The sequence below is a fragment of the Talaromyces marneffei genome, chromosome 4 (assembly GCF_009556855.1).
Source record: "Talaromyces marneffei chromosome 4, complete sequence".
In the NCBI taxonomy this organism is placed as follows: Eukaryota; Fungi; Ascomycota; class Eurotiomycetes; order Eurotiales; family Trichocomaceae; genus Talaromyces; species Talaromyces marneffei.
The window spans coordinates 3,496,932-3,523,940 of NC_072351.1; the positions used below are offsets into that span (position 1 = coordinate 3,496,932).

The 27,009-nt window shown below is 44.3% G+C and overlaps 13 protein-coding genes across 13 annotated transcripts; 6 read left to right on the forward strand and 7 right to left on the reverse strand.

Moving 5' to 3' along the window:
• Positions 1–11: 11 nt before the first annotated feature.
• Positions 12–2,134, reverse strand: EYB26_006297 (uncharacterized protein; the record flags this gene model as incomplete). The annotated part of the gene is made up of 4 exons (XM_054265573.1): positions 12–669; positions 754–1,180; positions 1,246–2,033; positions 2,121–2,134. 4 exons carry the CDS (start codon positions 2,132–2,134, stop codon positions 12–14), a joined length of 1,887 nt encoding a protein of 628 aa, XP_054121548.1.
• A 1,223-nt stretch (positions 2,135–3,357) lies between these two features.
• Positions 3,358–4,677, reverse strand: EYB26_006298 (uncharacterized protein; the record flags this gene model as incomplete). Its single annotated transcript, XM_054265574.1, has 5 exons — positions 3,358–3,728; positions 3,792–4,171; positions 4,233–4,260; positions 4,321–4,604; positions 4,664–4,677. The coding sequence occupies 5 exons, from the start codon at positions 4,675–4,677 to the stop codon at positions 3,358–3,360; spliced, it is 1,077 nt and encodes a 358-aa protein (XP_054121549.1).
• A 1,837-nt stretch (positions 4,678–6,514) lies between these two features.
• Positions 6,515–6,843, forward strand: EYB26_006299 (uncharacterized protein; the record flags this gene model as incomplete). Its single annotated transcript, XM_054265575.1, has 2 exons — positions 6,515–6,593; positions 6,662–6,843. 2 exons carry the CDS (start codon positions 6,515–6,517, stop codon positions 6,841–6,843), a joined length of 261 nt encoding a protein of 86 aa, XP_054121550.1.
• A 1,141-nt stretch (positions 6,844–7,984) lies between these two features.
• EYB26_006300 (uncharacterized protein) lies at positions 7,985–9,436 on the reverse strand (the record flags this gene model as incomplete). Its single annotated transcript, XM_054265576.1, has 4 exons — positions 7,985–8,092; positions 8,158–8,884; positions 8,963–8,991; positions 9,071–9,436. 4 exons carry the CDS (start codon positions 9,434–9,436, stop codon positions 7,985–7,987), a joined length of 1,230 nt encoding a protein of 409 aa, XP_054121551.1.
• A 2,415-nt stretch (positions 9,437–11,851) lies between these two features.
• EYB26_006301 (uncharacterized protein) lies at positions 11,852–13,340 on the forward strand (the record flags this gene model as incomplete). Its single annotated transcript, XM_054265577.1, has 3 exons — positions 11,852–12,395; positions 12,495–12,865; positions 12,921–13,340. 3 exons carry the CDS (start codon positions 11,852–11,854, stop codon positions 13,338–13,340), a joined length of 1,335 nt encoding a protein of 444 aa, XP_054121552.1.
• Positions 13,341–13,619: 279 nt separating this feature from the next.
• On the reverse strand, positions 13,620–14,731 carry EYB26_006302 (uncharacterized protein; the record flags this gene model as incomplete). Its single annotated transcript, XM_054265578.1, has 4 exons — positions 13,620–13,928; positions 13,989–14,325; positions 14,388–14,553; positions 14,650–14,731. 4 exons carry the CDS (start codon positions 14,729–14,731, stop codon positions 13,620–13,622), a joined length of 894 nt encoding a protein of 297 aa, XP_054121553.1.
• A 2,145-nt stretch (positions 14,732–16,876) lies between these two features.
• Positions 16,877–17,960, reverse strand: EYB26_006303 (uncharacterized protein; the record flags this gene model as incomplete). Its single annotated transcript, XM_054265579.1, has 2 exons — positions 16,877–17,367; positions 17,516–17,960. The coding sequence occupies 2 exons, from the start codon at positions 17,958–17,960 to the stop codon at positions 16,877–16,879; spliced, it is 936 nt and encodes a 311-aa protein (XP_054121554.1).
• Positions 17,961–19,331: 1,371 nt separating this feature from the next.
• EYB26_006304 (uncharacterized protein) lies at positions 19,332–21,037 on the forward strand (the record flags this gene model as incomplete). Its single annotated transcript, XM_054265580.1, has 3 exons — positions 19,332–19,540; positions 19,618–20,064; positions 20,131–21,037. 3 exons carry the CDS (start codon positions 19,332–19,334, stop codon positions 21,035–21,037), a joined length of 1,563 nt encoding a protein of 520 aa, XP_054121555.1.
• A 934-nt stretch (positions 21,038–21,971) lies between these two features.
• Positions 21,972–22,970, reverse strand: EYB26_006305 (uncharacterized protein; the record flags this gene model as incomplete). Its single annotated transcript, XM_054265581.1, has 1 exon — positions 21,972–22,970. The coding sequence occupies one exon, from the start codon at positions 22,968–22,970 to the stop codon at positions 21,972–21,974; it is 999 nt and encodes a 332-aa protein (XP_054121556.1).
• A 493-nt stretch (positions 22,971–23,463) lies between these two features.
• EYB26_006306 (uncharacterized protein) lies at positions 23,464–23,998 on the reverse strand (the record flags this gene model as incomplete). Its single annotated transcript, XM_054265582.1, has 3 exons — positions 23,464–23,628; positions 23,686–23,751; positions 23,810–23,998. 3 exons carry the CDS (start codon positions 23,996–23,998, stop codon positions 23,464–23,466), a joined length of 420 nt encoding a protein of 139 aa, XP_054121557.1.
• A 225-nt stretch (positions 23,999–24,223) lies between these two features.
• Positions 24,224–24,567, forward strand: EYB26_006307 (uncharacterized protein; the record flags this gene model as incomplete). Its single annotated transcript, XM_054265583.1, has 2 exons — positions 24,224–24,360; positions 24,414–24,567. 2 exons carry the CDS (start codon positions 24,224–24,226, stop codon positions 24,565–24,567), a joined length of 291 nt encoding a protein of 96 aa, XP_054121558.1.
• Positions 24,568–24,863: 296 nt separating this feature from the next.
• EYB26_006308 (uncharacterized protein) lies at positions 24,864–26,102 on the forward strand (the record flags this gene model as incomplete). The annotated part of the gene is made up of 5 exons (XM_054265584.1): positions 24,864–24,884; positions 24,951–25,083; positions 25,154–25,214; positions 25,596–25,924; positions 25,981–26,102. The coding sequence occupies 5 exons, from the start codon at positions 24,864–24,866 to the stop codon at positions 26,100–26,102; spliced, it is 666 nt and encodes a 221-aa protein (XP_054121559.1).
• Positions 26,103–26,138: 36 nt separating this feature from the next.
• Positions 26,139–26,966, forward strand: EYB26_006309 (uncharacterized protein; the record flags this gene model as incomplete). The annotated part of the gene is made up of 1 exon (XM_054265585.1): positions 26,139–26,966. The coding sequence occupies one exon, from the start codon at positions 26,139–26,141 to the stop codon at positions 26,964–26,966; it is 828 nt and encodes a 275-aa protein (XP_054121560.1).
• Positions 26,967–27,009: the final 43 nt, after the last annotated feature.

Here is a 27,009-nt window from a genome sequence, read left to right on the forward strand (position 1 = left end):
CCTTGCAGGTCCTATATTGAGAAATAATCAGAATTGAAATCATATGAGTTGAATTGATTCCAGTCCAAATACGGCTCCAACCCTGAAGCAACGTTTTCAACAAAGCTCAGATCCTCATGGGGAGTTACTGTTGGAACGGGCTCCAATATCTGATCCAATATCCGTGATAACTTTTTCTCAACTTCCTTGCACGCAGCGTAGTTCCCGTGACTAGGACTCGGGCTTGCAACCCAAGCAAGACACGACACAAACACACTCAGATTGCGAATAATTTCAGACCGTGGAAGTACCACAGGATGCGGGCCTGGCTTCTGATTCTGTCGGAGGATTTCAAAGGCGAGCACGCACGCACTTGGAAGACCATAATAAAGCATAACCCAAGAGACCTGTTTACTTCGGTCTAATTTGGCTTCGCGATCGTTACAGATCCGAAGAACCGTCGACAACAACTGTCTGGCGGTATCAAACAAAGGTACATGGCCCACGTTTGTGTGCTTAACCACAGCCCGGTGAAGCAGGAACTGGCTGTGCAGGTAATCAACGTATATCAAAAACATCATCTGATATTCGTCAGATAAAGGGCGACCTAGATCCTCTGGTGAAAGACAATCATATCGGAGACGCGCTGGGCACTGAGTCCACGCCTTTTGTGCACGTTCTAAAATCTGCCTATTTGCAATGTCAGTCGAGCTGATACATGGCACGAAGGAAAAAGGATAAGGGAAACGAATAACGAGATGGAGAAAAACGTACTCTGCTTTGCGAGGTATATCCCGTTGATAGCCTTCACCAAGTGCGAGCTCGAGAATCTCTTCACGACAGATAGACAACTGAAACCTAATGCGATTGACACCTGGACGACGTGCGATGCCATTTTTGTCCCAACCATTCACATCGACCCGTAAGAGGACCTCTTGTTCGACATCTCCCCCGGAAAATAGTACGTCATCATCAACGTCGTACGGAAGAGTCAGAGAGCAATATCGATAGTTAATCAAAGGAGGCCGTCCTACAAACGTTGCGACACACTTATCGGTGAAAAACGCAGCAGCAAAGCAGCCCCTTCGCAACTGTTTAAGGAAAAATGGACAGTTCTCATCTGCAGGGCCATCCACCTGATGTAACCCGGATGCATAGACAGTAGCTGCCAGATCACTCAATCGACGCCATGCTTGATAACCTATTTCTGTCAGTCTTTGATGTTGTTCGATTTACAAATTATAGATGAAAGAATTGCCAACTCACTGGAATCTCCGTATTGTTGTGATTTCATTATCACGTCCGCGTATTGTGCATAGGCAAGGATTTCATTTGAGGATGCAGCATGGTCGCAGAACATCAAGCAATTTGTAGTGGCATCCGAGACTTCTAATACTAGCTGCTCCTTCAACTCGGCATTACTCTTGGTGTCACCATTTGTCCTAAGTTCCGTAAACATTGGATGCTGCTCGGTAACAGAAAACAAGACACAGCCTGCTGTGGCTAGAATAAGAGCAATTGTTTCCCAGCGAGTGTTGCGCCCGGTGAAGGTAGCAATGTACTCATCTACTGTCATCGTTTTGGCTCGTGGCATTGGCCGAAAAGTATTGTGAAATATCTGAAGTGCAAAATCTCTTATCCGGCTTTCCACTCGGGTAGACTCAAAGCTATCGTACACTCGTCGCGTTTCGTATAGAGTCTTATCGATGATGTAAGGAGGAAGCACCTTGTAGCACTTGCCAGCGTACAGGCGACTAATGACAGAATCGAACAACTTCAAGTTGTATAGCAAAGCCAATATTCGGAAGGCAGATTGTGCTCGATCTGGGTCTGGCTCGGCCGCTGTCAGAACCATCGCCGTTCCAGAAGGAACATCGACATCTGCAGGGATCTCCTTTTGATGTTCTGATAGTACTGCCGAGAAACTTGTCGAACCAAGATAGCCTGGAGAAGCCGAAACTTGCAACCTTGGAGAACTTCCGGATGAAATAGGTGCTAGACGTACACTTAGAGCCGGACTTGACACGCTAGGGCTTCTGCCCACATGTGTAGGTCTACAACTACGTTAGTCTCCGGATGAGCACAAGACACGCCAGTGTCAAAGAGGCATGAGGGAGAATATTTGTGAGGTTGTCACGTACTGTGGATTGGCCATTTTGTTGATTCTATAGTTATACAAGGAGTTACCACGCGTCGGATCAGCTATGGGTTTTTTGGTCATGGGCGACGGGTGATAGAAGCAACTTTGACTCATATTTCTTGTAGTGCACCGGCCACACACGGGCCGAGTGTGATCGCATTTTAGTTTTGATTTGCGACATGGTTCACAGGACTGAGGTTTTCCATTGCGACGCATTGTCGTAGTTTCCTGCAAATACATGATCACACGTGCGTGTAGTCGAAGTCCGTCTCGTTCTAGATCTTGTAACAGTTGGAGGAATGAAATGTTTGGATAACAGTTACCTCATAACGGCATCGGTCCTATGTCGATTGGTTATCCACGGATTCGTTCATATTTAATAGATTGAATGTGACTCGCTTGTTGACATTGAAGTCGAAGTTGAATATCAAAGGATCGGTGGAATAAAAGCTCGGAGTTGGTGATGTAAACTGGCCAATCGGAACAACTGCATGCTCTCCGACGCCTAGCTCCTCTAGGAATGGTTGATCCGATGTTGAATACGGAGTATTACCGTAATAAACGTCGACGCCGTTTTAGTTACATCTATCGGTATTGTACTCCGTATGGTACTATGTATTCCACGAGCCTAACCCTAAAACGATTCAGATATGGTTAGCTAAAGGACATATCAACTTGATCTTTCCTTCAAATATTTGGCTCGTTCTCCAACAAGCAGGCGCTGTTCCCATGCGAGGAGTCCGGTTTATGCTAGTCCAAGGCGAGGGTACAGGTGGTATGATAGAGGAAGCCCATGACAATGGTGGACAACGTGTTGTGGATATTGTTCATCGTGCAGTATTTCTACTAGAATTGATGGCCAATGTACCTCAGGACCGTATGCATGCTTCCAAGAAGCTGGATCATTATGTTCAGACGAACAAGTCTTTGCTCTGGCTGACTTCCTGGAGACAGGCGAAGATATTCATTCCTGGGTTGACCGGCAAGGTGAAGAGACACTGTCATCATTGAACATTGGCAGATGGATTTGACTCCTCTTCACAAGCGACTTGCCCAAGTAGAGTATCATCACGCAAATGAACACACTTTCTATTAGCTATACTCGAACGAGGATCGAATTTGACGACTAGGGCTCCCCACTATTCAATGTCGTCTCATTTGCAGTTCCTTGCTATTGGAATAAGGGATATCTATTTACCTAAGATTACCAGACATCCATAACACCGTTGGTTTCTCCATCATAGCTCCTCCTTCTGAATAGGAGCTATTGAATGTTTGATGTGAGTGGCTGAATGGTGAACAAATTGCGAGCCTCCACGAAGAGCGACTGTTAGTGCTTGGAGGTGTTTGAAATCAGGCGCATCCTCTCCCAAACCCCAGGCGAAGATACCTCCTAACTCCAACTCATCTACTAGCAAGGAGAACTTTCGATGAATAGCCTCTGGGGTATCCCATGTCCAGAATATCCTTTCTTCTTCATCCCAGAAGAAATGCCCGCCTCCGTGGCTGTCATAGCTGCCTCGGGTTATTGCTTTGCTATAAGAGGCTATCAATTCTGGTGGAACTGGGTCATGCCATGAAAAACTTCCCGATCGATCAAGGTCTGCTCCTGTTACTGAATCTTCTAGCAACATTGTTTTGCAGCCGATGCCTTTCTGCTTCCAACACGTACCCACATCGTTATGGTCAGTCTTAAACCATTTTACATAGAACGCAAAGCCTAGGTTAGCTTTCCACGGAGCTATTCCGTTACTCAGATAGGAATTCAATCCCTCTAGAGACAGTTGCACCCCGGTATGGTGTCGTGTAATGTTGTCTCTGCGATTCATCAAATCATAAGTCATGATATTGAGAAAGTCTAAGGATTCATTAAGTCGGTGTAAGTTTGCTTCTGTAAAAGCAATCATATCTCGTTTCAGACCGGGAACAGCTGCCGATATGAGTTTCTCTGGGCCGAGCGCATTTCGAATCTCTGCTAGTAGTTTCGGATATGCATTAATTTCCCAAGCTTTTTCAAAATTTGGAATGCTCTTGTAGTTGTCACCGTTTCCACTAAGACACGGACAACAGACTGTCAGATTATCAAAAGGAATGCTTGGGGGGGGGACTTTACCCTGGGTATTCCCAGTCAATATCCACACCTGTTTGGTCGATTAGTCCATAATACTGCGCGAATCCGTTGCAATTTGATATAACTTTACCATCTGCGCCTGTTGCTCCAATCATTTTCTTAACATTCTGCGCAAAAAGCTTTCTGCTGGTATCTGTGGCAGCTGCTTTTGAAAAACCTTCCGTATCTCCCCATCCACCAATGGCAATCATGACAGCTGTATCAGGAGCAAATCTAGAGCGGACCTCTTCGACTGTAGAAAACAGAGGCCATTCAGTCGCACCAAGCACCTTGAAAGCGGACGAGTGCATGAATGCCATGATAACATGCGTGATGTCTTGTACCATATTTACCTCTGGGATAACATTGTGTTGACTAAAAACCATGTTAATTCCATCTTAAAACAAAGGTGGAGTAGATGATGAATTACCGACCCAGTGAGATACATGATGCATCTCCGGGCCTCGATTACTCGCAATGCGAATAGGAGACACAGTCCAATCACAAAACGAGACATCCGTGTTACTGTCCTGGGTTGCACTACCACATCGAATACGGATGGAAGATTGGATTGCACTGGATAGATAGGCCGCCACCTTTGAATCAGTGAATGTAGAGTGATGATGGTGATTGGGGACAATTCCCGCGAATGCCAGTCGATTCTTTGCATGTTTGCTATTGTTGGATTGGCGGGTTTACTCCAGGCCAATCCTGAATGTATCTTACAAGGATAAGAAAAGAAGAAGTGACTAGCAAGATTGTGTGTATTGTGTTCTCTCTGTCTGTCTGAATACATCAGGTTCCAAAGACGGGTTTTTATAGACATCTGGTGAGCTGGTTTTATCGAATCCGGCATGTAGGGTTGACATCATTTGTGACCTATCATGAGGGGTAAAATTGGGGGCTATAAAGTAGAGCTTCTGATTGACTGCCTCATTTGACTGCCTCTGGATATCCGGATTATCTGACAGCTATGTTTGTACAGATTTTACCAAACCCTAACCCTAAATACATTCCACCCCCTGTGGTCGTCGTAATGTATCCCATAGTCTCTGTTCTATAATACATGTACTCATGTCATGAATCGATGAGTCGGCTTTTGTGTTGTTAGTTATGGGTAGGAGCTAAGAGCTGAAATCAAGGTCATGTGAGAGAATCAGGTGTGAAATGTTTGGCGGAAACCCTCTGATTGACCTTCTGATCTATTAGCATATGGCTTGTTGAGCCAGATGGAATTCGAAGATCGGATTCTAAGGCTTGAAAATAAAACCCTGTATACCTATTGTGTGATATTTGGTTGTCCACATCTACAACCCCCAACACTTGGGCCACCACACACAACTAATATATACGTCTAACGTGCCACAATTCGTGTTATTTGTAAGCGGGCTTTTGCGAAATTTATATAATATCTCCATGTGTTTACAGTACCACAGCTACTGGTAGAGTATACTTGGAAGAACACGTTTCTTGATGGAATTGGCAGACCGCAATTTGATAGATCAGTAGGACCTTTGCGTCATTAGGGCAAGAAATCATGCAAAAAACTTCGTCCTACAAGTGCATTAGGAGAAGCAAGCAAATTTGATCCGATACCTTTGAAGTTTCTATTTGTCGAGAGAATCATTTCTCATGAGGTAGGTAGATAGGCAAACAATATTATCAGCTCTATGACAATCTAGACTCCAAGTACGGGTCATACCAATCTGTTTCACACAGGCTTGTGATGCAAAGGATTTTTTAAAAGTTTACTAATGTTTCTGTTTATTGGAATGGATGATGAATTCCCTCCCATACTTCATGTCTGAATTCGAATGGTCACTGTTCAATGTGTAGGGAAGCGATAGCGGCATCCATATCCGGTCTATGACTTTGTATTCTTTACAGTCGCGTTCAGAATCCGAGTTTCTATTAAGAGAAACTAGCAACATTGGGCGAAAAAGAAGAAAATCCAATTCTATGGTTAAAGACTGACGGTGGAATAGATTATCTACTTTGAAAGATGGTCACACCCGTGGTGGTACTAGAATGACTGGAGGGCTGGCACGAATGAGAATATGGTAACACGCAGCGCTATCTACCAGCCTTCAAGATTGAGTAGGGAGACTTCATCAATATAGAGATATACGAACCTTCTCTTGAAATTTGAGGTATATGACCATCTTGACCTCTCCGATGTAAAATTCTCATCTCCCTCAAGTCAATTCAGGCTACTGATCCCCATTTAAAATCTACAGTCTATACATAATTCTGTTTTATACCACAGACGTTTTACTGCCGCGAAAATGAAGTACACTACACTCACACTTGCCGCATTCGTCTCAATGGCTGCCGCTATACGAGTTGGAAAAATGGATCGCACTCGTATGTTCCTACGTAGGCTCTCATGGCCAATATTCATTCATTGAGAGCTAACATTACGAAATATGCAGTGGGAAATATGAATGACGCTGCTATCAAGAGAGAAAATCTTCCCATTGCTGACCCTATGCGTAATGAGGAGTTGCCAATCGCTGGTGATGAATCAAGGATTGGCGATATCATGAAGATTCCTATTACGACTGTCGACAAATCCAAGATTTATCAACGAGATGAGCACTTCAAAGAAGACTAGAAGCTCCCTATTCTTCCCATGGAGGAACTCAACCTTCATCAACTAAATGAGCGCTATGAGAGAGAAAACAAAGTCCTTATCACCTCGGTCGAGGAGTCCAAGTTTCACCAACGTGACGAGAACTACAAGGGAGAGGATATGGGCAACAATGACTCCATTCCTAGCAGATTGAGCACTCCGGGAGAAAATGCTTAGATCAAGCATCAGATTCCACCACAATTACCGATGATGGGTGGTTCAAACGTGGAAATTATGGTTGAGATTACAACATGTTGAACATGTCTTTCAATGTTGGAGGGGGGATAGTAGATTTGCGTGGGGGATATAAGTATGATTATTTAGGAATAAAGACTCAGTTGGGTAATTTTAAACGGCAAATGACTTGTACCTGTATATCACAATTGTAGTTTGATTTCATAAGTGATAGAGAGATGGGATAATCAAAATATTCCCCACGACTCAAGCACCTTATAGCTAATTCTCAGATTATTTGTAACACTATTTGGCAACCTCCTGGCTATCCGCAAATATTTCCTCCGTTATATCGCCCTAGCTCTTCCTTACTTTCTTCGGAATGATGTGTTCACTCATCAAGCCGATGAGAATGGGCGTAACTATGTCAAAATCTGGGGTAAAGTACCATACTATGTCAAGCCAACGATCCGGAATTGATGGGGTCCTTCAGCCTGGTTCAAACGTCTTCAAGGAGTACTCCTGCCAGGAGATGATGGCGATAAATACTTCCCACGAGGGTAGGACATATTGGATGTTGGACCGCGTCATTTCCGCGGCAAAGGAAGAGCTCAAACGGAAGAGTATAAGACACAATTACTCGAGGAGGGGAAGGAACAGTACTCTTTTCATTAAATGAAAGAACAGATGATTTTCCTACGCGAAGAAATGTTCTGATATCTTAGTTTGTAGACAAAGTCTGTATTACAGCCAACTTCTTAAATCAAATTGTATCAACTTACGATAGTTGACATAATATATCTGAACCAACTAACTACGCCCGGTTTGGAAGAAGAGATAAGCTCAACATGACTTTAGAATACCTGGAATCTGAATTTGGGTGTACCTTAAGACTACTCAAAATTGAGCAAATGTACGTTTATATTAAAACTAATCAGACTATAAAATATCAATTGGTTTTATCATCAGTTGGGACATATTTAAAATCGAAATTGCTTTCCTTTCCCAACCCAGTTTTGGCATCCATCAAGAGGCGCCAGAACTTTTCCCTATTATACTGTTCATGAATGATCATGTTAGCAAAAGTGAAACATGGAGTAATAGAGAATAACAGAGGTGTACCTGTACATGCTTCTCATCAAGAGTCTGTACTGACCGACAAACGTAGGTCAAAGTAGCAGCATAGATAAAGACCCAGCCGACGAAAATCCATGTGAATATATCTGGATTTCCTATTCCTAGTTCGTTTGACAATTCGTTGCCTATGAGCGAGCGAGTTATCCCGTCCAACACACCCTTAGAAGCGTATAGAGGTGGTGTATTTTTCAATCCTTGAATGATGTTTCTCGCCAAAACCCCGCTCATACGAGTCGGATTGATTTCCGCCACCATTAACGATTCCATGATGGCACGTGCTCTGTTTGGAGTTTCAAACCATTCGGTAGGAGTTCCTATGTAGTAGGCGATTAAGCGCCATAGAGCTGTATAATCCGTTGCTTCTTGGTCGGTCATGAAAATTCCCTGCCGGGGCAAACCAATGTAAATGACTGCTGGTGCAAATGAACAGATTGTGCCGATGGAATCTAGGTCATTGATGGGTATCCCATGCTTTGCGACATCATAGTATGCTGGACGTTTCTCAACGAGCTGTAGAATTCGATTGCGAACCAATGCATGTAACAGTCTCACACGGACAGTTGAAACATGTCCGTCACCTCCTGGGCGAATGGAGTCTACTGATTTCGTGACCTGAAGAGTGTGTTGAAGTGTTTCCAGAAGTCGGTGACGCACAACCTTTGCTGAGAAGCCACCAGTACGACCCAAGGTCTCCACAATGTTACCAGAGCCCCTAGTATAAGCAATATTGTCAATAAAGGCTGTATATAAACAACGGGCGTAGAGTAATCACAGACTAGGATGGACCTACATTCCTCCTAGTAGGCTTTGGAAAGCGAGCTAGTTTAACAACATTGGTATTAGTATATGTAACTTGAAAGTATCATGCGCATATGAACAGCATGAGGATATCACCAACCGCAATACCCATTGAATGGCCATATCGATAGTACACTTTTTGTCCCCTTTCAATTTGGGCCCAATCAACCCAATCAGGGACTGTGTTTATCTGCCCCCAAAGTCGTGTGAGAGCGTCATGTTTCTCATGGTTGTCACTCAACAAGGCATACATATCCAACTTCGTAGGGTTGGGCTTAGAGTCCCCTAAAATGTTGTCTTTGGATGCCAGCTTGGTCAGTGGCTCTATGCAATCGCTTGCTAAGTCATCCATCGTGTGGCGGAGAGGTTGCATTTGTTCATGGGTGAGGTGTTCTGGGGTCCAACAGAAATCATAATTCCAGCATCGCCTGATATCAGGATCGGAAGTATTCTTTTCCGTGGCCATAATTGATGTAGATGGTTGTTTCTTTGTGATGAACAGTACTGTTGTAATTGGATAGGATCACTTGTCCTAATACAAAAAAATCGATGGTATATTGAGTAAATCTAGAGAGGAAAGGGGGAAAGAGACCACAGTAAACATATCTACTTATATATATGTGTGTGTGTGCATACTTAAAAAAAGCATATGATGCTACCTTAAGCGCCATCGACATACCCTTCTAGCATCCCGAGGCGTACCCATGGATATCATAGATGCCGAAAATTCTGGAACGATGGCATCCATCACAAGGTCGATTACCACTTTTCAAATTGCTTGATTAGTACGTTGGATTACAGGCCGCCTCAAAACTAGCCTTATTTCCCATAGAGGTAGTGTGGTATAGACGATCAAGAGCACTCGCCATCACCCGTACAAGCGAGGATAATATAATTCTATGCAAGTAATGCAAGGAAAGACAGACCACTTTATTCTGCAATCAAATGGTTCATCAGTGTCCATACAACAATACACATGACTATTAGACAGCGAACCTTGGTTCAACGTGCCGTGAATCGGATAAGGGTCGGCGGTTCTGCTATGTCTATGGACTTTCGAGAAGGCGTGAAGCAGTAGTACCTAGGTACAAACATAGGCACGCGCCGAGCCAATCGATTTCTGTCGGTCGAAACATAAGTGTTGATTCCTTAAATACTATGTAGTACAGTTTTGTGGCTTAGTGGTACCTGTTGGTGTTTGTGATAAATCGTAAGGAACTACATAACTAACTGGGACAATGGAAATGGACATGAACCACACCGCAAGACGAACAAAAAATGTAAAAACGCCGATTTATGTATGTATTTGCCCCTCATCATTAACCCATTTCCTCCACACGTATTAACCGTGGCCAGCTCTATCTAGTACTCCTACAAGAGTGGCACTCCATTATTCATCCAAACCGAATTAACTACCGAACCGAGCAATAGAAATGAAACTTCCCCGCATCAGCTTACCAAGGCGCCATAGCATGCCTGACTTGGCTCAATGACACCTAAGTGCAGGTCCAGGAGAAAATGGATCGCGGTTGCTTTGTGACCTTCTCTTTCCTGCTTCTAAACTCCATGAACCCTGAGCCGTGATGATTACGAAGCTCGGGAATAATTGACTTTGGCGTCCAAATCAAATGATAAATATTTCAATAAGACATTAGCTCAATCGACAATCGCAATGATGGTTTTCAAGGCAGAAACGCACATTAACATTCCAACAAAAGATATTCTATCTTATATCTTCGATAAGCCTGCATATGACCAGAATAAGCCGGTGAGTGCATTGTGTTGTATAATGCAATACGTCTAGGGCTCCCTCTATGAATTCAACCCCGACAAACAGCTTAAAACTAATTGAGAGTGGTTTTCTGCATACATCGTCCATAATCCATCACGATCCATATCATGCAACAAGGCTCGAAGCATCATTCGAAAGCTTATTGTGGGATTCAGGGCAGCCGGTGCGCAGGAAGGATATTGCATTGCTATACATTCTTTCAAAGAAGAAACGAAGCCAACAAAAATAAGCGTTCAAGACTAAACAACGCGAAAGATCCTGTATTGCCTGCTTGTACTTGCAATCATTGGTGCTAGTGGTGTCTACACTGGCACAAACCCAGCATATCCAACGGCGGAATTGTCCCATCATATCAAGACATCGAAGAGCAAATTCCTGATTTCCGAGCCTGAGATCCTAGAATCGTTACAGGGAGCTGCGACAGAAAACAACATTCTATGTGAGAATATCTGGATATTCGATCCACTTGGGCAGCATATTCCTGCTGGTCATAAATCATGGAGAGAATTGCTGAACTTCGGCGAGCAAGATTGGGTCCGTTTTAACGATGCCCAGACGGCGAAAACCAAACCGGCCGCAAGACTATTGAGCAGTGGAACAAGTGGTCTACCTAAAGGCTTGCGGAGTTTGCGGGCAGCCCTATTAAACCTATCGGCAATTGTTAGCATTATTGATTGGCGTAGCTGGAAATAGGTAACATACTTTGGATAAAAACTATCTCCCAGCCCAAACTGCGTATATTTGACGCCGCTGAGAAAAGTTGCGGGAAATCTTTTCGGCAAAAGCACAAACCTCACTCATTACAATCTCATTTCGCAGCATGAGCTCACAACTAAGGCGCACCCAAGACCACATGCTGCAAGTTTGAGTGAGAGAAACAGTACGCAAGTGTTTTTAGTATGCAAAAACTAAGTAACGGAATTGTTTCATTCGATAGATTTCTTGGGTCGTCGCATTATCTTTCATAACGATCATGTAAAATATGGAGATATCTATCATGAAAGAAGCCACAGTCCAGCTGTACATCTCAATATAGTACTCTTTGATTGAGCCCCGACCAAAAATTTAAGCGGCTTGACCCTGGCCAAAATGCTGGAGTTGCTTGGAATATCTTATGTTTTATGGGAAGCACGAAGTGGTATCGATGAAGCAGATGGTGCAGGCGTGGGCTTGATGCCAAATGGATTACGGATCCTAGATCAGCTCGGACTCTTTGAAGACGTCCACAAACATGATTCACCTCATCATTCGTGGGAATATCGCGATGCGGATGGTACCACCTATCAAACACTCACAGCTATGAAAGCTTTGAAAACAGAGTACAATTATTCTTTACCATTGTTGGCTGATCAGGTAGCTGACCCCGCTGTTCCCTTTAGATTAGGCTACGAATTGACCTTTATGGAACGGCGAGAGCTTCTTGAAATTCTTTATCAAAGCATAAAGGATAAGTCCAGGATAACATTTTCCAAAAAGGTTTCTGATGTGTTAACATCTGATACATCTGCCACAATCATTGCTACAGATGGAAGTCAAGTCCAGTGTGGTTTTGTTGCAGGTGCCGATGGAGTGCGAAGCGTCGTACGGGGTGCAATTGCTCGAGAAACAATCAATTACCAGATCCCCCCAGAATGTATGCTATGATAATACCCTGCCTCGCGTTCAACTTGCTAAATGACTAGTGCATATAATTACATGCTAAGACTCACTTGTTGACAAGAACTACTCACAGATCTGGACTCAAACTACGCCTGCGTCTATGGGGTATCTTACGCACTCCCCGAAATAGCTCCCGGCCGTGCTATTACAATTTACCGAAAGGACATATCAATACTTGTTTTCAGTGGTTGTAAAGGAAAGCTTGTCTGGTTTTTATTTATCAATCTAAAATGTTCAATCCCTTTGAAACAGGGAAAGCGGTACAGTACGCAGGATTTAGAAGCGTTTTATGAACAGATAGCAGATGTTGTTGTCACCACTGACGTAAAATTTGCGGATATCTACAACAACAGAAAAGCAGCAGTGATGACCGTGTTGGAAGAAGGAATAACGGATGTTTGGTATGCTGGAAGGCTCTTCTTGCTTGGCGATGCAGCTCATAAGGTTAATCAAGATGACCTTAAACTGACCAGGTTTATCGACTAACCTTAACTACTAGATGCTACCACATAATGCTATGGGAGCCAGCCAGGCAATGGAGTCTGCCGCATGTTTTGTCAATCAATTGATGAAACTTCAAAACAACACTGGATCAGGGCAAGATTCTGAACCCGAGATCTCGCTAGCAGATGTACAACTGTGCCTCGAAACCTATGCGCAAAAACGAAAGATCCGAACCAAGCCAGTTCTCAATGGAGCCAATATGGCCTGTCGGTGCTTGTTGAAGAAAGGACCCATCAGCAAGGCTCATCTGTCAAATCTGGTCGACACGACAAACGAAGATTTTATAGGTCCTAAACTCTTAGATTTCAGTTTAGCTGAGAAGCTGGATAACTGGCCCTGGGATAATGACCGGGTGAATTACTACACGCGACAAGCGTATACGCTGAATCAAGGAATGTCGGTGGCCTCACTATAGGTTAGATGACTGGGATGGACGGATTGGCCCGTTGATGACTGGAAGATGGTTTTACAGGGACGATTAGGGCTTTGATCTTGAGTCTAAAACTGCTGGAAATTACCGCAAGTGCGATTAGGTTAGATGTCATTTGTGCAAGAATTGCAGGACGAATCACTTTATTTTAATTAAAGTATGCTCAATAAAGCTCCAGTCTCAAAACAAAAGATCAAACATAGTTTTTCGTCGCAAATCTTTCTTTCATACACAGTATAACCACCATATTATCAAAATTAACCCTCAAGGGCAAATGGTGATGGGGCCAAAGTACCAGTAATGGGCAGTATTACTAGAGGTAATCGTTCCACCGTTGCCACCAGTTGAGTCGATGCCGACTACTTGAACAACATCTGACTCTCTGACAGTCACGTTGTTGTCACTGGTAATCCAGTATTCAGGGCCGAAGTGATGGTATCCCAGAATCTTAGGCGGCAGCCGTGGGACAACATCGACTGAGTGAGTGACGCGGTAGGTGTTATTCGACGTCTCAGTACTTGTAATATAGTTGATTAGAGCCAAATTTCCGATACGAGGCTGGCCGTAGTTATACTGTAACTAGTCAGCATTTCGATCCAATAGCTAGAGCACTGTTTGGAAGATAAAACAAACCAACTGAACAGCGATTCCCGAAGCACGAAACACCGTCGCCGCAATAGCGGCAAGAGATGCTCCAAGACTGTGACCGGTAACAACCAGAGTATAACCCGGATAAGCGCTAATAACGGATTGAACTTGCGATGTCACGTTGCTAGCCACAGCTTTCCATGTATTCCAGAAGCCTTGGTGGATTTGGCAGCCCGGGCAGATGCTACTGGCATCAACCAGAAGAATGTCCAGATCGGCAAGCCAATTTGGCAAAGTATGGCTCCCCCTGAAGCCTACGACTATATATCCATTTGACTTGTCGACCGCGATATAACCTGCCGCGTCACCAAAACCCCATGAACTAGAATCATTGGGTCTCCGTTAGCTTTGCCTATCTGAATTAACCCTAGGGCGCTAGCTTACTCATTAAAGCCATATAGAATTGTAGTATCAGCAGATTCTACTGCCGGACAATTGCCCACGCTGCAGGCTAGAGCAGTTCCGGTGGTGTTGATATTGGGCGCGCAGTACGCTGCGGCGCTATATTGTGCGAAAAGATTCAGGTTATCGAAAACAGATGTAGATATTGCTAGTGGAACGATATGTCAGAGACTACATATGGACCGCATTGGCTGAGAACCATAGCCAAGGAATGGAAAGAAGGGCACAAATATAAACGACTTACTGCGGGGATGGATTGGATTAGGTGCAGCAGCAGCAGGCCATGCCAGCATAACTCCTGTGGCAATCGCAGAAAGAACCTTCATGCTGCCGTCAATGCAGTGAGGTCTCTAGAGCGGGGTGGGAGAATCTAGGGATATTTTAAAAGTCCGTCATGGGTGGGTGCTAGAAGATATGGCAGGACGGCATGCCATTTATATCCCTTGGTATTCCACAACCTCGCTTATCCGTGATCGGATTATCTTATTTATTCATATTTCTAACCATGTACTACGAGTATTAACTTAACAACAAACTATCAGGGGGGCTATTACCGCTTGTTTCTGAGTAAATGTACTACGAGTAACAATTACGGTATTTGCATGAGAACCTCCGTGAAACTCTTCGCATGGTATTGGCCAGAAATTCGTGGCCGTCCCCCTCTTTTCAGCAATTCGTGATCGGCACAGACGGAAGCCATTGATATTTCTTAGCATGGACTCCATGGAGACTGTAATATCGGCTATTTAATATGGTAGATACGGGGGTCTTTAAAGTTTCTATATTACGGCACAGACAGTACATATTGCCTTCATCGGAGAGCCTCCAATTTGGGACGAAAACCGGGATTAGCGGCTGTGATGGCGTTCTTCATCCACAACCACGTGAGAATCCGAGTGGGACGCGTATGTAGGAAGAAAATCTCTGACATGGGCTGCCGTACAGATCGTAGTCGTAGTGAAAGACTGGCGCGCTAATTTAGTCAGGGGTATCCCTGGTAACTCCTTGGAAATCCTTATAACGAGGACCGTTCGACATCGATTGAGATCCCAATGGATTTATGTTCTGCCATCACCGCAAAGTAATACTGTCAGTAATGTATTCGGAGCGTCTATCCAGGAAGAAAATCTCTAGCATGGGCTGCCATGCATAATATACTCGTAGGAGTGCAAAACTGGCGCGCTAATTTAGTAAGGGGTATTCCTGGCAACTCCCTATATTATAAATCATTATTGTAACGAGGAGCGTTCGACATCGAATGAGCGCCGACCAGTGGATTTATACGCCACAATCACCCTACCATATTCGGGATAGCCGTAAAGTAATCCTACCACAACATCTAGTTATCCCAAATTCCTAATATCTAAATGAGTTGTATCCTACAACTTTGGTTGATACACAGAAATGAAGAAGAAATGCAGTTGTATGCTATTTGTGTAGTTTCTTGTTCAGTGAAGCACTGAAGCTACATGCCGCCGTCGAATCAGGCCAAAAAAAAGTAATAATGACCACTCTAAACAAGGGGTGAGTTCCACATTCCATCCATAGTTGGACCTAGCTTCCTAGCGTTATCGAACATTCCCATGATTCCACAGTGTACGGAGTACTCCGTACGCAGTAATTTTGCATTGAAAAAGCTTGTGGGGGCTATCCCTAGTCTCAAATCTCAATTGGCAGGGACCGTAACGAGGCTGCATCTGCAAGAACAAATATTAGTACGATGTTAACGAGGAGTTAACTACATTTGGAGGGCCAAGATGCACTAATCCATAGTTAATGATTATTAGAAAACCCCTCATGGAAGCAGGGAGGAATAAAAGTCAAATGGCTCTAAGCTGGGTGGCGGCCACGCGACGGGTACCGATACGATTAATTCCATCTTAGTTGTATTACGCCATATATTCTAGCTAGTACTAACTACAATCGAGTGTATCTTACTCTGTTTTATAATTATACTCTCTACTCTGTAGTAGAACTCTGCTTATACTAGCTGTGAAGCTAGATATTAAGCTGGCTGTTATGTGGAAATTAAAATCACTATTTGGTTATCTTAGGGGTATACATTAGCACCAGGGTAGATGCCTACGTTAGTTAGTACTCCAGTAGAGCTAATATCGAAGCCTTCCGTATTGTGATCACCCTCAGTGCCACCGGCGCTGTTATCAATACTCATGCTTGTGATGGTCAGCCCATCAGAGCCATTGAGACTAACTACTTGGGCCGGTGCATTCTGGATATGAAGATTGGTGATCGATGAATCCGTAGGATCATACGCGATAAGAACTTGGACTTCGTTTTGCCTCCGTTGCCAAGGTGCATTATGCATATGGTATAACTACCTGGCCAGACCAAGATATTTTGAATCCATAAATCAGGGCTTTGTGACTGTGCATGGACTTGTCTATAGGGAGAGTTCTCTAATTCACTAAAACGACACTTTTGAGAAGTTTCAACCCTCTCAGAATCATGCCTTATCCATACCTTCTCCATTGTGTTGGCACCCCTTCATTTTGTTTAGGAGGCTCTGGTCCGGGTAAAATCTCTCTGAGGAGTTCATTCACCCCCATACCCATTTCAGCACAATCCTTCCAGTGCTGTGGATAGCCAAGACTGACCTCCTCAAATCGACAGCCGTTTTTCCAATCTGTTCTCCGAATATGGAGATGACCACTAACAACCACCTTTGCATTATATCTTTGATGCCAGTCGGCTGTCAATTTTGTACCACACCAAATTGAAAACCGTGGTATAAACTTCAGAGTTACAAGGTCTTCCCGGAGAGGCCAGTGGTTGGCAATGATCAAAGGAACTGCTGGAAATCGCTCCTTTGTAGCTTCTAGCTTGGTTTCGAATTTCTGAACAAGAGCCCTGCACCACTCTTGGCGACTGGGATATGGGTCTGGGTGAAGTAAAAACTCATCCGTCGCCTCAATGTCCATTTCCCTCGCCCAGGGCACAGCGTCTAAATAGAGGTCAGTCTACACGGTTAAAGAAACGCGGAGTTCATATCAAGCGTCAAGCTCCGCTTTTGTAACGAGCAGGCCGTGGACACCCGCTTCAAAGTAGCCTTCGTTGTGAGATGGGATGGGCTAAGAGAAATATTGGCATACTTTCTAGAGTGACATTGTCTGGCCTGAAAGAGTAGTCGTACAGGGTGAAAATTGGCGCAATCACCGCCGGGCCTCCTCGTCCCTCCCATAAGACGAAATCATCTTCGGGAGTGAGGACGCCATAAGATCGCGCTACATCGACACATTGCTGATACTTGCTCTCCCCCCGTACACCAGCGCTAGACCCCGTTGTGAATGTGTAGAGCTCATGGTTGCCAGGGCACCACCATACTGCGCCGAAGCATTTAGTAGCTGTCGAAAATGCTAGCTGAAGATGCTCAACTGTCTCCCCAACGTCTCCGCATAAAACAAGACCATCGTGCGGATGCGGGGCCAATTCAGCCCAAGCGGCCTTGTTTACAGCGAAAGCGACATGAATGTCAGCAATCGCGTAGAGGGTGCTAGTGGGACTTTGATACGTTGGAGGATTCGGGCGATTAGACATGATGGATGCTCAACACATTAGATAGTCACAAGCGGATGAGCTGCTTGTGATTTACTGAGTTGTGTATAGCTGTCGATGATGGTGGCGCTAATACCCGATGGTTCCGATAAGGATGCGATGCCCAATGATGGACGAGATGAGGACCGTTCACTAGCTAGTTAACTAACCAACCAACTAGTTAACTTAGTTAAATGATGTGACATTGATTAATAATAGAAGAGCCTAGTTAACTAGTTAGTTACGTTAGATAACTATGTAGTTAACTAACTACCACGTACTACATAAGATAAGTTAGTTATGTTGACTTAGCTATCTAAGTTAATATATAACTAACTATTTTCAAGCACTATCTGAAATAACTTCGTAACTACAGGGTACCTAGGTAGTAAAAGCAGGATTAAACCATATTTATAGTCCTGTGGTGGGCGCAGAAAATATGGACTGTTGCATAACTTCTACATCGATGAAAATGTCATCCTTGCGGTCGGCGAACTACATACGTGATGTTACATATAGTAGAATGAATATATATACATGGATCAAGGCCTCCATCTCGAACACACTGATTTTGACATTTCCCTGGTTTTTTATCAATAGCACAGTGCCATAATTCATATGTAGCATCGAGATGACACGCTTAAATGTCTAGGTATCTGTGATACAAATCAATTTCGCCCGGCGACAGATAACCATATACGTCAAAGCTTGTCCAGCAAACGAAGCTGACTCTGCCTCATGGAAGTTATTAATTATCGACTAGTACCTCGCTAACCACGTTTGTTCATGTGCTGATTCCTGTGTATAGATAGAAGTCTCTTCACAAAACCTGATCTCGGCGTGCCGGCCAACGTTTTCATAGGCTACACTTCAATTGTTCCAAGGAGCCTGATCATAGATCACTCACTATGTTACAATAAATGGAGATATCAAGTCATTTAGCTAATAAACAACCCAACTCTCGCTTGACAAGTATAAAGCCAGAGCAATCAAAGCGGTTCGGGCTGTTCAGCATAGATCTCCGAGTCAACTTTACCTATTTGGGAAGAATATATTGCCAAGCCGGGAGCTCCATATCCGATCCACCTGTACTACATAGTAACTCCAGTTTTGATCCAGCCCAATCAGCGTCGCGTATTCTCAGGCGGTGGGGCAGTCCGTGTTTCGATCGCTTTTCTGCCACGTCCCTCTGCAGATTCTCCCTCTCTTCTGGCTTCTCGACCTGTATCGATTGGATACCATGGCCTGACTGTTGGTCCCACGATAACCAAGCGCTCCACAGTTTTCTTGTGCATTTTACTGTACACCTTATTGGTACTCAAAGTAGTTGGTGGCAGTCACAATAAGGCCGCCTGAGGTGCAGTCCAGTCAATCATGCTGGCCGACACTCTACAGAGCTGGTTCAACCACCTCTTGCTGCCTCAAGTACTACTGCCTTTTGTATTGATTGTCATCTGCTTCTGGCTTCTATCAGGTACTAAAGTCGATCCTCGCGAGCCACCAGAGATTAAATCGGCAATCCCTGTAGTGGGACATATCATCAACTTGGTGCGCAACGGCCTGTCGTACTATACAAAGCTCAGGTAAGTACGATTTGGGCGATGACTCCCTCGCCACTATTTTCATTCGAAAGATTGTCGTATTGAATGAAGACACATAGCTTTGACAACCCGAATCTGCCTATATTCACAATTAACATTCCGGGAGTCAAGAGCTATGTGATCGCCTCTCCAGCCCTGATGTCAGCCGCCCAGCGCAATTCTCGCAACATCTCATTTGACCCTTTTTTAGATGTCGCTGCAAGTCGCATTGCCGGGTGCTCGCCGGCCACTTGTCACGCTCTTCTAGAAAAGCGCCGGGGCGGTTTGGGCGTTAACCAGCTAATAGTTGAAGCCATGCATCCCGCTCTCCTGGGCGAAGGGTTGGATGGAATGAATGAAACTATGGTAAAAGGATTAAAATTGTGGATTGACGGTCTCCCAGACAGTGGTCAAACGGCTTTCAACCTCTATGAGTGGTGTAAGGACGCCATGACCGTTGCAAGCACGGACTCTGTATGGGGTCAGCTGAATCCTTTCAAAGATAAATTCATCCGAGACTGTTTCTGGTAAATATGCGCCCTCATTTGTATCATGGTTTAAAGCAGGTAAAAGCAGCTGACCTACGGCAATAGGGATTTTGAGGGCGGCATTGGCAAGTTGATTCCAAAAGTTGCACCGCATATAGTAGCTCGCCAAGCATGGAAAGGTCGCGAAGCCCTGACAAGCGCTTTTCTCTGTTATTTTAAGGCGGATGGTTTGAAAAATGCATCCATGCTCGCCCACGCAAGATACAACGTCTGTAGCGCAAATAATATATCATTGGAGGAATTTGCGCGCATTGAAGCCAGCCTCGGGCTTGGTCTGCTGTCTAACACTGTTCCTACGTCCTTTTGGTTAATGTATGATCTTTATTCACGCCCGACGTTGCTGGAGCAGTTGCGAGAGGAAATACAAAGCAACGCACTGTACATTGACGGGCAATCCGCAACCATCGACGTTGCCGATCTTCGCGATCAATGCCCACTGCTTGTCTCGGCCTTTCAGGAATCTATGCGTTTTAGAGCATCGGGAGCTTCAACCAGATTCGTCTACGAGGATATGATGTTTGATAACAAGTATCTGCTCAGGGCCGGGTCGATAGTGTACATACCGGTGAAACCGATGCATTCTCATCCGGAGGTGTGGAGTCAAACCTCGAGTGAATTTGTGCCCCATCGCTATCTGAAATCAAATCCTCGAAAATTAGGCGGATTCCTCGGATTTGGGGTTTCGCCGAGCATTTGCCCAGGCCGACATTTTGCGAGTGCTGAGATCATTGCGTTTGCAGCCGCCATGATCTTGCGCTTTGATTTATCTCCAGCGACATCGTCTTCGGCGTGGGTAGAGCCACAATTGAATCTGAGCTCAGTAGTTGCAAGTGCAACCCCACCCGGCGAACCTTTCATGGTCAAGTTGGGGATTCGTGACGAGTATAAGGATTATGACTGGGATTTTCGCGTCACCAAAGGCAAGGGACAATTCGCACTTGTCATTGGATAATCCAATTATGATCAGTCATTACTTCTCAGCCTATTAATTACCTAGGTAGCAACAACTGAGATCCCTGATCTACACACACACACACACACACACACATAAAAAAAGAGAGAGAGAGAGAGAGAGAGAGATACATATATATACAAGATACATATACATATATATACACATACAGATACTTGTATAGTATATATTTAATATACCTATCTAATATCACCCTTCAGCTGAATCAGCTATCTTATTATAAAACCCTCGTCTTCGCCTCACACAGATTAACTCGTAAATTAACGCGTCGTTTCAATATTATTGTATGAATAGCTCAGGCATTAATGTTACAGGATAACTCGACGCGGCGACATGCAGTTGACAGGCAAATGGCATACACATGTAATCATATATACAGATACTTTCAATTTGACATGTACGATGTTTATACAAATGCCTGGATTTCACAACTTACCTAGGTATATTTGCAGCGTTCGAAAATTCCTAGATACTTGTTGAAGCAATATACCACATAGTGATATGGAGCCCAACAAAAACCAGGTTGCATTTGGCCAACCAGCCGGAACGGCAAGCGAAAAGTGTCCCTGGCTCTCGGTTATTCTCTGGTTCGTATGCGAGCTGGAGAATCTCCGTTCTCAGGATACGAAATAACATCCCCTGCAGCCCTAATGCGAGTTATCATCTGGGCCATTGGAGATATTCCTGACGCATGGGGAAATATTCTTTTGATTACGAGGGACAGCCTACTACAGATCACATAAAAGGCCAGTCACGCCAGCTCTGGGGTGAAAGTCGACCGATCAAAAAGGAGATGGTTGATTGGAAAAGAAACTGGGGCTTTAGAGGTTTGTGGGTCTCTCTTAGTGCAGTCTGGATTAGTTTCATCTTATCTATTATTTCATAATCGCCGTATTAACAGATGAGATCGTGACTATTGGCCAAAAATCTTTTCCAGATAGTTGAGCCAGTTTTCCCCAAGAACTTTACGCATCTTCTCCTCGGACCAGCCTGCTCTTGCCATGGCTTCGGCTAGCTTTTCGCGCTCTGCTAGTGGACCAAGAGGTTTAACGACCTTTTGACTTCCCCAAGGAGTTAACTGGCGAGCATAGCCCTTGTCCTTGTTACACCAAGCCATGAACTCACTAGGTCGGCCATGACCTTCGCTTGAATCAGAGCCGATGCCAACCAAATCTTCGCCAACCAGTCCAATGACATAATCTAACGCAGCAACGTAGTCGTCGATAGTACTGTCATTCCCTTTGGCCATATGGGGTCCAAACTGCGAAAGACCAACGAAACCGCCCTTTGATCCAATAAGCTTGATGAGATAATCGGACTTATTTCGAGGGTGGTTATTGAGTCCGCCGGGCAGGACGTGTGAGAAACACGGCGGCTTAGGAGAATAATTGATGGCATCCTCGGAGGTCTTGGGGCCTACGTGACTGAGGTCAAGCACAATTCCAAGTTTGCTCATCTCATCAACGACCTCGCGACCGAACCCGGTGAGGCCAGAGTCGTTCAACTCGGTGTAGCCCGCACCCGAGTAGTTCTGTGTATTGTATGTGAGCTGCATTTTGCGTACGCCGAGATCGCGAAATACGCGCAAGTAGTCCAGTTGGTCTTCAATACCAGCTGTATTCTGCCATGAGAGTAAGACGGCAGTTTTCCCATCCCGTTTCGCTTTCCGTATGTCTGCCACAGTATGAGCCTGAACGATCAGGTCAGAATGCTCCTCAAACCATTTTTTCCACTGTACGACATTGGCAATTGACTGTCTGAAACCCTCCCATAATCCGCAAGTGCAGGAAACTCCGGTAATGCCACCCTTATGCCAGGCCTCAAAGATCTCCCTCGACCAATTAGCTATATTGAGCCCATCGAAGTGAATGGCCGATTTATAAATCTGTTGAGCGTCGGATTCGGATACCATCTTGTCAAATTGCAGACTAATACTCTGCACGGAGAGTAGACGGAAGGGAAACTTTTGGTACACACAACAGCCTGGCGAAGAATTGGTCTGGAACTAGCGACTGTTTTCACATGGCGTCGACAACTGCTCGAGCCTCGAGGGCAATAGTGATGTGTGGTCTCGGTACGCGCCGTATTCAGAAGGCGGAGGCTCCGACTGGGACCTACCTAAAGCGATAAGTACGGCGGACTAAATGCGGAATTCGTTACAAAATTCGATTTTTGATTCTGCCGCAAATTAGGTTTGTATGAGCCGTAACAATCTGTAATATTCACAAATCACCACACATGGATTCTAATTGGTTTATACTCACCGCTTTATTCACCGCCATTATCCTTATCGTATTCATCATATCGCTTCATCAAATCGCTTCATTATATGCTTTATTATACAAGTATCCCGTGACTTGAACACAACCTATTACGAATACATTTACTAAGTAAGCGTTGCAAATCTACTTGACCCCAGAAAGCAGGAAATCATGGAGCGGAAAGAAAAGAACAGAGATATGATTCTTTATAAGAAAAAGGAACGACCATGATTCTAAAACCCCCAAAGCAAGACCCTTCAATCCTCCCTCTCGTCCCGCATCTCCCCCAAAATGAACCAGAAACTGAACCTAAAGTAATGTCAGTATATATTATTGCATAGAAGTTGTTGCAGAGGCTATACTGACTTGAAACGAGCAGAAAGGACCACTGAGACAAAAGAGCTCTCGGTAGAGACTGGAGCTTTGAGAAATCTAAACAGAGTTAGTATATGAGTTGTGGAAGGCATGGAATCAGGGGCAGAGAACTTACTTGATAGCCCCATTGGGGTTGTTGGCCCCTGATGGTCTTGACGATGCCGATGATGTCTTTGACGACGTCGAGAATGTCCTTGACGAGAGTCAAGAACTCCAGGACGTTCTTGAGGACGGGAACGGCGCCGGCGACGAAGCCGGGCATGGCCGCAGCGACGGATTTGACGATGGCGAGCATGGCGGGCATGCTGGCGGCAACGACGACGGCGACGGGTGGTGGTGGCAGCAGCGGCAGCAGGTGGGCAGATTCTCGACGGTGGAAGAGTAGTTGTAAGAAGGAAGAAGAGAAGAAGAGAGCTGTGGGGGATGGGAGATATTTATATCTTAGAGCGGGTCTCTATCGTTCGTATGGTTTGCCTCGTTTGCATATAGATTCCAATGGAATCTGGCGGCTGGGAACGACGACGATGCAATGAGGTTGATGAATGAGTTCGAAAGCTTGAAACGACGTTTTGACATTGACACGGACACTGAGGTTCTGCCACTGGCTATGAACCTAGAAACCAGTGACTACTATGATACAAATGACGGTGAAGTCATCTTGCAAAGGTAATTCTACCCAATAATTCAAGAGAAGGCTTGCTGACATTTAATTTTTGCAGCGAGGACTTGGAGGAACTGTTTCATCCTATTATCGAAAACGTGACAGGACTCATCAGCAAACAAGCCGTCAGAACTAAGGCTGAAAATAAGTTCCCAATCTCTATAAGTCAAGCCAGTTTAGGCCGGTTAAAAGTAGCTAAAGTGACTTTCTAACAATATATCCTAAGCAATTCTCCTTTACAGAGGACTGGCTGAATCCAAGTATATTCAGTCTCAACTCAAATTTTTTATAGAAGATTCATCCCCAACGCTTAGGTGATTGTGCCACCACCCAGTCTATAGTCCATAATTTGTTGCGGCGCAGCTAAGCGCGAGTCAGAAAAAACCTTCATTTCGAGTCGACAAGCGAGGTGTAGTTATGGTACAGTTTTGCTTAAGCCCTTTGTGGAGGGAGAGCATGAAGAAAAGAACGCTACCGAACATCAGACCTAGGAACTATAGTCCAGAAGATGTTCTGGCATATAAAAAGGGTAAGAAATGCTCTTGATGTAAACGACTACGAATAATTGTTGACTTTTTGTTCTTGGAATGAGAAGGTTCTTCCTAGTGAGAAGTACCGATGGCTCAAAAATACCACTTTACATATTGGCGGTCAACTTGGCTACCAAGGAGTCATCGAAATCTACCAGAGCGACAACGTGGAAGCTCCAACGTGGAAGTCTGACAAGGGTGAGCATCATTCATTCCTCAATATTCAAACGTTTTGACATTGACACGGACACCGATGTTCTGCCACTAGCTATGGACCTAGAAATCAGTGACTACTATGATGCAAATAACGGTGAAGTCATCTTGAGAAAGTAGGCAGCCTAATGAAGCGATCTAATGAAGCGATCTAATGAAGCGATCTAATGAAGCAATCTAATGAAGCGATCTAATGAGGCAATATGTATCTATATCTGAATACCAAGTGGATCCTTTAATGAAGCGATCCAATGAAGCAATCAATATATATATACATCTGAACGAAGTGGATAATTTAATGAAGCGATCCAATTAAGAAGTAATTTTGTTGATAAATTCTCTTAGCGTCCACGAAGTGGACTAAATAAAACATTAATGATAAAAATTATTTTTCATGGATATATATACACCATTTCTCTCATATATCTTTTTCTTTCTCTAGATCAACAGACATTACTAATGAGTCTACTTAAAGCATGGCTCACGCCTATGTGCAGCCAAAAGCCTGCTTTTGTGCATGCAACTGAGTGCGTGTCTATGTTAGCATGTCCTTGGTGCGGTCAAGAAAACCCTAACAAAAGGGATAAAGAGAAACAGCCTCAAACTACCACTACATTCAAAGAGTCTGTTTCTCAAAGCAGAGAACTCCGGCAGAAAGCTATAGTGATTGGGAAGAAGTTTTTACCTGGACGGAACAACATTGGATCCTCAGTTCTATCAGCAGAAAAGAAGACTATGGCAGAGGGACATTATAATCTATCGATTGCTCTTTATAAGCCCAAGAACGATGGATCCCCCTGGTTCAATGGTAAATGGACAAAAGTCGGTATGTTGGCAGTGAGATAATAGATAATCATCTTGTTTACTAATACTTCAGTTTAGCGAACTATAGCATCTTATTAGCTCAATACGAAGTCTTCGATATCCGCACCCCCGCTGAATTGATCAAGAATCTCGAACCCTCATGTCGGGAGCTACAACAACTACTTAAATCCAAGGCCTAGTATACTCCTTGACTTGCATCAACAGCAAACGAGAGAATGGCTGAATTTTTATCGGATACGGTACTTCAAGAAGGATTCGAGAATCTGCTTCTAAATCTAGAAGTCGATAAGAAGAAGCTCCGAGAAAATCCTAATCCGCAATACAAATTGCATATTTGTTTTGGGAAATATCCCGAATTAGAAAGCAACGGTGAATCACCAAGCGACAGTGAATCACAAGATGATTATAAGCGTACAATCAATATCAGTGATCAAATCCCAGATGATGACATCGACTATTCTACCGACACCACCAACCGTGCCTTCCCCCCAGTCGATTTTTATCCTCAATCTGATGCATTAAAAAGAAGACGTGCTTCATCAGCTACCTCATTCCCAGTGTCTAAGCCAAAGAAGAAGACCCAAACACAACATAATAGTAGCGCCAGTATCACCATTAAGAAAGAGAAGAAAGCCGATCCCATCATTAAGAAAGAGAAGGAACCGTTTGGAATTGCACATACTCAAACTAGCCATGAGGTAATCAGTATCTCTAGTGATGATGAAGCAATATCTGATAATAATGATGAAGCACTTGGTGAGGCGTTCCGTCTTTTAAAGGACGTCGTGAGACGGGCGAAGAAGAAGTCGAGTCTAGCGGAGAGTCTGGATAATGGATTGAAAGTTAAGTGTGAGCTAGAGGAAGAAGCTAATCTATTGGCAGTACCTGTCGAGGATGCCAGTCTATTAAAAGAGCCAGCAGAGCAATCCGATCTGTTAGCAGTGGCTGCCGAGGAATCCAGTCTATTATTGGCTCAGGATGGACCAGCATCCAACACTCGGAGACGGCATGGCAAGTTGTTCCCTAAGAAACATTTCCTTTGATTCTATTTTATAAGGTGTTTAGACTCTTTTGTTAAAAGAAATC